Consider the following 12,077-nt stretch of genomic DNA (forward strand, 5'->3'; position numbering starts at 1 on the left):
TGACTCTATCTAGCCTCACTCCCTCCTATCCTTTGCCCATTCCCTGCTCCTGAGGCCTAAGCACACAGGAGCTAGTCAACCTACACATGCCACGCCACTAAGATGTACAACAGGCGGAAAGGCAAACACTTCCTCTGTCGCCAGTGAAACTAACAAACACGACAGTTTGGCTACTGGATTTTCATTACAGCGTTGACAGATACTGCACACATACATATACACGCATGCACGCACGCACGCACGCACACGCACACACACACACACACACACACACACACACACACACCGCGTAGTGTAGTGGTTAGCACGCTCGACTCACAATGGAGAAGGCCGGGTTCGAGTCCCGGTAAGCGGCGAGGCAAATGGGCAAGCCTCTTAATGTGTGGCCCCTGTTCACCTAGTAGTAAATAGGTACGGGATGTAACTCGAGGGGCTGTGGCCTCGCTCTCCCGGTGTGTGTTGTGTGTTCATGTGGTCTCAGTCCTGCCCGAAGATCGGTCTATGAGCTCTGAGCTTGCTCCGTAATGGGGAAGACTGGCTGGGTGACCATCAGGCCACCGAGGTAAATTACACACACACACACACACACACACACACACACATCATTACTCTATAGGTGTTTCAAGGGATTGATTAGAGGAGAGTGTGTGTGTGTGTGTGTGTGTGTGTGTGTGTGTGTGTGTGTGTGTGTGTGTGTGTGTGTGTGTGTGTGTGTGTGTGTAGGGAGGCGGGGGTGGGTGGAGAGATAAGTGGGACAGAGACGTGGTCTTGGTTCATTCGTTTCTCTCTCTCTCTCTCTCTCTCTCTCTCTCTCTCTCTCTCTCTCTCTCTCTCTCTCTCTCTCTCTCTCTCTCTCTCTCTCTCTCTCTCTCTCTCTCTCTCTCTCTCTCTTTCTCTTTCAGCAATTTCCGAGCGGATGGAAATATAGGAAAAGACATTTTGTGTTCCCTTCCATCTGATAAGTTTTCACCAACAAACTGATTTTTTTTTATTTAAAAGAAATTGCGAGCAAGAGAGAGAGAGAGAGAGAGAGAGAGAGAGAGAGAGAGAGAGAGAGAGTGACACGAGGATGGTATACTTGCGAAAGGAAGACTGAAATATATCTTATTTTTTCACGTAATTAACTAAGAAACTATTAATAAGTTAGAATCTAATTAACTCTTACAATTCAAGAGACGCACAACTTATCAAAACTAATACATATTGTTTAAAAAATGAAGCACAAAATTTACTTTCCTTAGAACAACGACATGAGAACAAACAGTATAAAACAGAAGACATGTTTACAATAAGGTTGCTTTTTTTTTTTTATTTATACCATGTGGGCTTTTCACTTGACTTACTTCATTAGTTATTACCTTATACATTTACATACAAAGGAAGTATTTTCTATGGTTCAAGTTAACGATAAGAAATACGTCATACAAATATACATACGGAAATAAGATGGATTTCCTACCAAAGCCTTATTTTTTTTATACATTTACATACAAATCTTCCTTCCTCACTATCTATGACAAATAAAAACAATAATACCTCCTTGCTAACTATCTTATACATACGCAAACATGAAGATGCATTTCCCAACAAAGCACTTTTTGTTTTTATTTTCATTTTACCACAAACTTCATTACACGTGAAGTCCTTGCCTTAATACGACCCAGGAAGCACAACACAAGAGGGAGATTTAGTTAGTTAGCTCGGGAAACAAAGGCGCAGTGAGCAAGGAGCGTTGGTGTTCAGTGGACCGTATCCTCCTTTGTTAAATACATGATGGACATTTTGCAACCTTCGACTGATTGGAAGGTTTTTTTTTCGGTCCATTTTTTTTCCCTGCAAATAGAGAGAGAGAGAGAGAGAGAGAGAGAGAGAGAGAGAGAGAGAGAGAGAGAGAGAGATGCAAAACGGGTCTGAAAGTGAGGGATGGAAAGAGTTTTCGTTTTGGGAATAAACAATGCATCAAAATATTAAATGTTCTCCTTTCTTTTCCTTCCTTTCCTTTCCTTTCCTTTCTTTCTTTCTTTTCCTTTCCTTTCTTTTTTTCCATTCCCTCTAAAACTTTCGCCCACACACAACCACCTATCCACCCACCAACCCTCACACCCACACTCCCACCTATCCTACCTTCACCCTACCAGAAAACACACACAAAAGTCCCTAAACTTGGTAGGAAAAAGTGACCATTCTGCCTTTCACAACACAGCAGCCGGATGACAACCACTCACAAAGGGCGGCGTGACTCCTTAAAATGCAGACACATCTACTTTACCAGCAACTCACCTAAGCTTCTGGACTTTCTGAGGCGGCGGGATGGAGGTGCTTTAAGGGGGCATCATCCTGCTGGGGGAAGAGAGAGAGAGCGGGTTAAAGCTGATGGGTGGACGAGAAAAAACTTGGAGAAATAACGAGATACAAAAGTAAATAAGAAACATAATCTGAAGGATGAATTATATGAATGATACAAATATTGGAGTGGTATGGAAGAAAAAACTGAAAGAAATAACGAGATACAAAGATAGATACGGAAACATATATATATATATATATATATATATATATATATATATATATATATATATATATATATATATATATATATATATATATATATATATATAAGATATACATGAACGCAGGAGTGGTATGGAAGAGAATAAAGCGGAAAACAGTAACAAGATACGAGAATTATGATAAAAATCTATTCAGAGAAAAGATTAAATTCATAAAAACACAAAGACGCGTGAAATTAAAGAATGAAATTAAGAGAGAATTGAGAGAGAGAGAGAGAGAGAGAGAGAGAGAGAGAGAGAGAGAGAGAGAGAGAGAGAGAGAGAGAGAGAGAGAGAGAGAGAGAGAGAGAGAGAGAGAGAGAGAGAGAGAGAGAGAGAGATGGGGAGGGGGCCGGGGGCAGACAATGTAGATCAAAAACAATATATAAAAAATGATACAGAAAAGTGAGAGGAGACAAGAAAAATAGACGCAAAGTGATGCCTAAGGGTTTTTTTTCTGGATCCCCGACACTTTTAAGGTGCGTGGACAGAGAATGGTGGTTTCCTCGTGCAAGTAACCAGTGCCGCTAGGTTCCTAATCACGCTGGTTTCAGGCGCTGTTAGGTGAGCACAAAAGACGCAGGTGATGAGCTTCGACCAATGCGTGGTAGAGTACGCTTATCAGTCAGTCATGCATCATTAGACGCATAGCAAACATGTCAAGGTATTTGCTTGATGACGAGCACTGAACAGAAAAAAAAAATACATGAAATAAATCACAAAGGAAGCCAGTATGGAGAATATCATCATACTTCTAGTGTCCTGGAACGACATCAAGCAAGGAGGAGAAGGAAAGGCGAGATAGCTTGAAATACACACATTCACAACTACTGCTTTTGCTGATAAGTAATTTGATGTCCATCTTGCCAGGCGTCTACTCGCGCGAGCAAGCAGGCAAGAATGGTCCAGTGTAAACAAGAAGGCTGGTTGACTCAGACTCCCTGCACCAACAAAATCCAGCCTGCTTCCTCTGTGCACGTTTACACTTGTTTATAAGGTGTAATTCTTGGCGTGGGTAGGCGGCTCGGAACTTATCAGCACTGGATACTTGCCTGAGAGAACCAGCATTCTCTATGCACGTACTCCGCGGAGCTCCCTGAAGATAAGAGATAGTGCTGACTCTAATTCCCTGAAATTTCTGCAAGCCAGAATCGAACTCTGAACTTTCTGGTCTTTAGGCAACACTACCAAGGAGCCAAACGAGATGAAAGGACGATTCTCTCTCTCTCTCTCTCTCTCTCTCTCTCTCTCTCTCTCTCTCTCTCTCTCGTCATTAATCTTGCCAGCAAACTCCACATTCTGTGAACAACAACAACAGCAACAACAACAGCAACAGCAGCAACAACAACAACAACAACAGCAACAGCACACCCAAACTCCGTTCCCCTCCATCTCATTCCTCCATGCACGCTTCCCTTCCCTCCCCGCACTTTCCCTTTCCTCTCCTCCACTTTCATCTATTTTTTTTTCTCTTCTCGTTTTTGTCCCTGTTTCCTTGTTCTATAATTCTTTTTCCTCCTCTTCCATATTCCTTTAATCTTGCAAGTATTTCTTTCCTGTCTTGACTTTCTCGTCTCTCTCTCTCTCTCTCTCTCTCTCTCTCTCTCTCTCTCTCTCTCTCTCTCTCTGACTTTCTCATCTATTTCATGTCCTTTAGTTTCCTCGCTTTAATGTTTTTTGTATCTTTTTCTCTTTTCATTTTGTTTTATCTCCCTTTTCTTCTTTTTACCTCTCTCGCCTTTCGTCCCTCCTCCCCTTCTTTCAAGCATCACCACCAGCTCCAAGATTTTGTTTTCCTTTCACTTTTTTTCTTTTCTTTTCTCACACAAGTTGGATCCATTTGCAAACTTTCCAGATTTCTTTAAGTTTCGTCCTTTTAATTCGCGTACTTTGCGTTTTTGTTTTAAGGGAAAGAAAAGTACATGGAAGGAGAAAGATTATTTACATATGTGTGTGTGTGTGTGTGTGTGTGTGTGTGTGTGTGTGTTTCTGTGAGAGAGAGAGAGAGAGAGAGAGAGAGAGAGAGAGAGAGAGAGAGAGAGAGAGAGAGAGAGAGAGAGAGAGAGAGAGAGAGAGAGAGAGACAGAGAGAGAAACAGAGAGAGAGAGAGAGACAGACAGACAGACAAACACAGACACGGAGACAAACAGACAGACAGACAGAGGAAGAGCGAGAGGGAGAGGGAGAGGGTCATTATACTGAGACAAAGGGATTATTTTTAGGCCGTGCTCTTCACCTCTACTCATAAGACAAGACGGCTGTATTCACCTGCCTCATGTATTTTTTTTTTGTGTTTCTCCTTCTCTCATTCTTGACTCACAGTTTCCCTAGTATCATCGAGACTGTAATTAATTTTCCAAGTTATTTTCAGTCTTCAATTTTCAACTCATGTCATTGTAACTTTCAGTAAAACGCACGAACGTTTCTATTTTTTTTTTTTTTTTTTATTTCGCACAGCAGAATAAATTAGGTTTGTCAGTATCAGTAATTCGTTTGGAATGTGTAGTTCCAATATCACTTTCCACTGTTTTAAATTTTCTTTCTTTTTTATATAAGAGAGGAGGACTGGTCAAGGGCAACAAAAATATAAAGAAAAAAAACCCACTCAGTTGCCAGTCTCCTTACAGTGCCAATAGATTTAGCCAAATTATAGGGACAAATGTCTTGAAACACATCCTTTTTCTTTTATCTTAGCCTGTCAACATTATCATCATCAGCTAAAACGATTATACTACAAGATAATACCTCTTCATCCTAACCCTTCATTCATCCTATCAACTCCCCGTCTATTCAAGGCAATCCAAACAAAACTCAATTTCTCTATTCACTTTCACTTTCACTATTCACTTTCTGGCCAGTCTCTCGTTTAACACTGGAAATTTCTTATCCATTCATCCCTATCAGCTTACAGTCTATTCCAGGTAATCCAAGCAGAACTTTTAATTCTCCCATTCAGTTATCTGTTTGACCAGCCTCCCCCAACACCCAGTAAACCTCTCCCTTCTCTTCCTAACCCTTTTTGTTGATTATCTGTCTATTCAACGCTACCCAAGCAAAACACATTTTAACTCCATTCTATCTATCTATCTATTTATCTATCTATCTATCTGTCTATAACTTGCTTTGTCTCCCTCTGCAGGTGGACTGTCGAGGGAGCAGCCGCCTTCACGCCCGGAACAGATCTGGGACAATCCTCTACTGCGCCCTGCCTTTGACACTAACACCACCACGGTCGTCATCACCTCCACGGGCCGCGCCGCCTACCTGCACTGCCGCGTCAACCACTTGGGAAACAGAGCGGTAGGTGCCTCTGTGGTGCTTCTGTGGAGCATGTATTGTGCTTTTGTGATGCTTCACTGGAGATTCACGCTTCCTCTGGGGACGGGCGAGTTAAGTTATACAAGTAAGTTTGGATGCAGCAGAAAGCAGGAGTGAGGAGTGGATCAGGTGTGCAGGCAAGGTACAGGTATTGCCATTACCTTTGTCTTTTGAATGTCCTTCCTTTCACGGGTTAATTAGCAATGAGGAAGTCCAATTAGTGTGCACGAGTGCATTTCTGCGTTACGCGCACGGCAGGTTAGCATGTGTGTGAACAGGTTTGATGGGCATTCAGCGTGTTTCCTTCAACACCTCAGCTGCTCCCTCTGGACTGCAATGCATATTCACTGGTCTCCCTCTCTCCTCTCCTCCTCGCTTTCCAGCACACACACACACACACACACACACACACACACACACACACACTCTCTCTCTCTCTCTCTCTCTCTCTCTCTCTCATCCTTCCTCTCACAGATGAAGCAGCCCAGCAGGTGACGCGAAGTCCTATCGTCCGACATTTCACGTTGCTTTGTGTGTGTGTGTGTGTGTGTGTGTGTGTGTGTGTGTGTGTGTGTGTGTGTGTGTGTGTGTGTGTGTGTGTGTGTGTGTGTGTGTGTGTAACTATTCTAGATGTATTCAGTCAGCTGTGACATACGGAGTTCCAGCCAATACTCACACCAAGATGGTCTCTTTCTGTCTTTCCACATTCAGGTTCTAAACTTGTGGGTGTCATTTCTTTCGTTATTAGTTTCTATACCTCCGCACCAGACCAAATGTCAGTATACCTATTAAAGAAGCTCTATTTCTTTTCATCCTTTCAATAGACCTCTCTACGTTCATAATCACGTCTCCTCATACATCATCACACACTATAAAGTATCCTCCCTTGACGCGATGGAATCCTTTGATCAATTTAAAAGTCATGATCTAATCTCCTCTCTTTCTTTCACGCCACAATTTTTTTAATACTTCATGAGCGAGCTCGGTATATTTGATATCAGTTTTTCTTTTTTATTTTAGTTCATTCTTAACGCTCTCTGTCTTTGATATAAGATGGCCATACTAGTCTATTTCTTTGAATCAGTCACCATTTTCTATCCTCCACGATATCATATTTACACACTCTCTTTGTAGCTCGAGTTTCACAAGAAATTTACAATCAAACATTTCATCTCAAAACCTCCACAATTTCAGTCTCATAATTTCCTCCACACTCGTACAGAATAATACATAATAAGTCATTCAGTACACCGGCCTCGCCTCTCTGGTGTTACGTGTGTATTTGTTATCTAGGAATCGAGACCAGATCTTCAACATAATTTTCCAGCAAAGATTGAAGCCAACACTAATGGATGCACGAATATGTAATTGTGTGAGTTCGGTTTATCATCTCCCGAGAGAATTAAGAGTTTTGCTCCATTCTCCTATACCAGCCATGAAGCCCCATTTCCTTTTCGCTTTTATAGAGGCCGGCATCTCAGTTGGCCTTTTATTGTAACACATATTTTGTTGCCCTTGGCCGATTGTTCCTCTTACAAAAATGAAAGTTCTATCCATCCCTTGTGCGTAGATCTTGTGTGTGTGTGTGTGTGTGTGTGTGTGTGTGTGTGTGTGTGTGTGTGTGTGTGTGTGTGTGTGTGTGTGTGTGTGTGTGTGTGTGTGTGTGTGTGTGTGTGTTTTCGGGGTCTAGTCTATGCATCCAAACGGAATATGAATATGCATGCCACAGCTCAACTTTTTTTTTTTTAAGCATATTTTTCATTTTCACGAGTTAGTACTTTATCATGGCGGGTGGATATAAGTTACTAATTGCGGCCATACCGTATGTTTAGGGCAGGGAACGTATGGAATTCATGGGACGCTTTTATGCAGAAGTGATAGTGGTGGACATTTTGCGCTCTTTGAAACCCCCGTTGTGTGATTACTTTTGCGTTTGACAACTTTCATTTACGCGACAGAGGTCCGTGATTATAATGCCATATAATCATGTTGTAAATAGATAGGGAGATTAAGGATGCATGGTTGATAGGCAGGTCGATAGATAAATAGGTAGGTAGACAGACAGTTCGTTACCTACATAGATATATAGAGATAGATGGTCCAGATAGATGGCTAGATAAATAGATAAAGGTGGACGAATAGATATATAGATAAATGGATGGAACAGATAAATATTTACAAACCTGCATGCACACAAACAGACTGGTAGGTGTTTAGGTATTCAGATGTAGCTAGACAGACAAATAAGACTGGTTTGGATATGGACAGATATAAAAATGGAAATATATATGAATAGTTAGATACAGTATATGCATATTACATAAATATACAAAGGGATACAGAAAGACTGATAGATGCAAATAAAAAGAAACTATTTTTTTTTATTTTTATGTAAGAGGGGGAAACTGAGCCAATGGCAACAAAAACGCTTCAACAAAAAGGTTCACTGAGATAAATAGTAAAAAAAAGACACTCGGGAAAAAAATATAAATAAAAACCCTTCCTTCATTTCCCCCATTCGCTCACTTTTGTTTTTCCCTTTCTATGTACACGAGAGGAAAGCAACACTGAGCATATTTTCATCCTATGCCTCAATTTGGTTTTATTTTCATTCACTCATCTCTCGAATCCACACAAACGAAACTGACTTTGAACATATTCCCACCCTCTCTCAATTTCGTCTTTTATCACATCTATCTTTCACAATCATTTTCCCTTTCTGCCCTGCCTTTCTCTCCTCCTACACAAACACACACGTACGTACCAACCAACCTTTCTTTACTTCAACCAGATATTCCAGCCACATTACCTGCACCCAGAACCCTCTCTAATGACCTTCACGTTCGCCCCCTCAGTCAGTCCCCGACGGTATCCTCAGCGCAGTCCATTACACCCTCGCATCACACCGCTCCTTCATTAGTCATATAAAAGAAGACAAGAACAGTGACTCTCGTACACCACTCGTAACTCGTGCCCTACAGCGAGAACATTATGGGCACAACAAAAGCCTAATGCAACCTTAGTCTCTGATGGATGTAGGAAACTCACAGAATGCCACGACACAGGTGAACTAGAAGGTCTGTAGCTGAAGGAAGAGGAGCTGGAGGAGGAAGGGAACAAAGTAGGTCAAGGTGAGGGATTAATAAAGATGTGTGTGTGTGTGTGTGTGTGTGTGTGTGTGTGTGTGTGTGTGTGTGTGTGTGTGTGTGTGTGTGTGTGTGTGTGTGTGTGTGTGTGTGTGTGTGTGTGTGTGTGTGTGTGTGTTTCAGTACCTTTATATGTACACGAGACAGCAAAGGAATTCGGTATCAATCCATGAAAACTAAAAACACTTGATATCTCAACAGCACAACATAAAATATCGAGGACACACCATCGCCGCTTCAACTTAACCTGGTATCCCGAAGAATATAAGCATAATGAAACAAATTGAAGAAGTATCGCACTGCCACGCTCGTCGGGGCTCACTCACTCAATCCCAAGAAATGAGAACAATGATGAAGGAGAAAGACAAGAGACCTTTAAGAAAACTGCTCTTCCTTCTTCACTATCTTTTCACGACAGCGAGAGCGAGAGAGAGAGAGAGAGAGAGAGAGAGAGAGAGAGAGAGAGAGAGAGAGAATCTGCACACACAAGCGCCATTAGATATCAGACAAAAATATATATTCAAAGAAGACAAACAAACAGGCAGACAAATGGAAACAGACCGACACAAATATAGAGACAGAAATACCTACTCAGCCAGCTCTAAGAATTGCTTCTTTCTCAGTTTGCGCTGCTCATTTAAGCTCATTCCCGAGTCACAATGCCTTGGGGAAGAGAGCGGGTGCAGGGCCATCAGGAGAACCCGGCTCACCAATACAAGAGGAAATGACTCTTTAGTGTGCAATGATGTCCCTCAAGGAAGTTATAGCAAGACGTATCAAGTCCCTTGAGAACCTTTAGGTGTACTCGTGAGTGTAAAGGTGGATGTAGAGGTGAATATAATAGGTTAGTTTTGTCTCCAAGAGCAGAAGTTAGTGTTGGACCAACGGTGTATATACGAGTATATGTATTAGTTCTCTTGCTTCCTTTAACTTCAGAAATGTTTGTGTGTGTGTGTGTGTGTGTGTGTGTGTGTGTGTGTGTGTGTGTGTGTGTGTGTGTGTGTGTACTTCACCTCGGTCGCCTTCTGGTCACCCAGCCAGTCTTCCCCATTACGAAGCGAGCTCAGAGCTCATAGACTGATCTTCGGGTAGGACTGAGACCACATAACACAACACACACCGGGAAAGCGAGGCCACAGCCCCTCGAGTTACATCCCGTACCTATTTACTGCTAGGTGAACAGGGCCTACACATTAAGAGATTTGCCCATTTGCCTCGCCGCTTCCGGGACTCGAATCCGGCCCTATTGATTGTGAGTCGAGCGTGCTAACCACTACACTACGCGGTGTGTGTGTGTGTGTGTGTGTGTGTGTGTGTGTGTGTGTGTGTGTGTGTGTGTGTGTGTGTGTGTGTAATTCACCTCGGTCGCCCCCTGGTCACCCAGCCAGTCTTCCACATTACGGAGCGAGCTCAGAGCTCATAGACCGATCTTCGGGTTGGACTGAGACCACAACACACAACACACACCGGGACAGCGAGGCCACAACCCCTCGAGTTACATCCCGTACCTATTTACTGCTAGGTGAACAGGGGCCACACATTAAGAGGCTTGCCCATTTGCCTCGCCGCCTCCGGGACTCGAACCCGGACCCTCTCGAGTGTGAGTCGAGCGTGCTAACCACTACACTACGCGGTGTGTGTGTGTGTGTGTGTGTGTGTGTGTGTGTGTGTGTGTGTGTGTGTGTGTGTGTGTGTGTGTGTGTGTGTGTGTGTGTGTGTGCGTGAGTGTGTGTGCGTGAGTGTGTGTGTGCGTGTGTGTGTGTGTGTGTGTGTGTGTGTGTGTGTGTGTGTGTGTGTGTGTGTGTGTGTGTGTGTGTGTGTGTGTGTGTGTGTGTGTGTGTGTGTGTGTGTGTGTGTGTGTGTGTGTGTGTGTGTGTGTTTGCGCGCGAGGTAGACGGTACTCAATGAGAACTTTAGGCAATATGCCTTTTTAAAAAATTGAGAAATGAGAGTGTATTGGGTAGGTGGTGTGTTCAGTAAGAGTGTATGACTGAATTTCTCTACTATGACTACAACAGAGTGAGAAGTTATGAGCAAAAAATACATAATGAGGATATAAGAGTCAAGCTCTCTCTTGTAACTTAAAAGATGAGAGTGCGTGAGGCGAATAGTGTAAAATAAGGATGTAGCACTTAATTTCCCTCCTATTAGTGTAACAAATTAGGGTGAACGAAGCGGACGATGTACAAGCAGGTTGCATGAGTGTACATTCTTCTACAACAAGCAAAGAATGAGGTCGTGTGAGATAGACAGTGTGCATATATAAATGTCTATCCTAACTTTCCATGACAAGAAAAATAAGATCTTATGAAGCAGATTATGTCCAAAAAGAAGGATAAGCGTCCATTCTCCTCATGTAGCAAACAAAAGAATGAGTGTGTGTAAGGCAGATAGTGTGTACATGGTGACATATTTAACTTTTTCATCACAAAATAAGAAAAAAACAAATGAGAACGTATGAAGTGTGTGAAGATTATACGACTTTATAGGTGTTAAGTTAATATTCTAACCAATGATGATAAAGGAAAGACGTTGCAGGACCATGTAAGAGTTTATATTTCTTGATCTATTTATTCATTTATTTATCATTCTTACCTCACGTGAAAATAACACCACTAAAACAACAAGAGTCTCAACGCACACGTAATGGAAATGTGAGGGTGTAAATGGGAAGAAAATTTCAGGGATCTAAATGGTGATGTTCTTTTTCTTTGTGAGAGGAGAGGCAGTGCTGGAATTTCAGAGGCGCGTAATATCCTACATGAACTTTTCCTGTGCAAAATTACGTTTTAAGTGAGGGAGGGAAACAAAGGCCCCAAGTATTTTAATGTAGAAAATGAGGGTTGGGGGAAATCCTAATTACTGGCTGGTAGAGGAAATAAGGATTCCATTGAGAGAGAGAGAGAGAGAGAGAGAGAGAGAGAGAGAGAGAGAGAGAGAGAGAGAGATAGAATAACCCATAAAATATAGCACAGGCCATTGGTAAACTATAAAACGAGTTAATTGGGCGCCATTCCAGTTATTGTAATGACTGAGTTTAATTCAGAATATTTTAGGAAAGAAT

The 12,077-nt window shown here is 42.2% G+C and overlaps 1 protein-coding gene across 3 annotated transcripts in view; it reads left to right on the forward strand.

The window, feature by feature from the left end:
• Positions 1-12,077, forward strand: part of LOC123506607 (zwei Ig domain protein zig-8-like) — a 251,098-nt gene that overhangs the window by 191,647 nt on the left and 47,374 nt on the right. For all 3 annotated transcript variants that reach the window (XM_045258853.1, XM_045258852.1, XM_045258854.1), the window contains one exon: positions 5,689-5,849. In XM_045258853.1, the coding sequence (XP_045114788.1) occupies positions 5,689-5,849 (161 nt within the window). The remainder of the gene's footprint in view (positions 1-5,688; positions 5,850-12,077) is intronic.

The sequence above is a fragment of the Portunus trituberculatus genome, chromosome 20, assembly GCF_017591435.1.
Source record: "Portunus trituberculatus isolate SZX2019 chromosome 20, ASM1759143v1, whole genome shotgun sequence".
Taxonomy (NCBI): Eukaryota; Metazoa; Arthropoda; class Malacostraca; order Decapoda; family Portunidae; genus Portunus; species Portunus trituberculatus.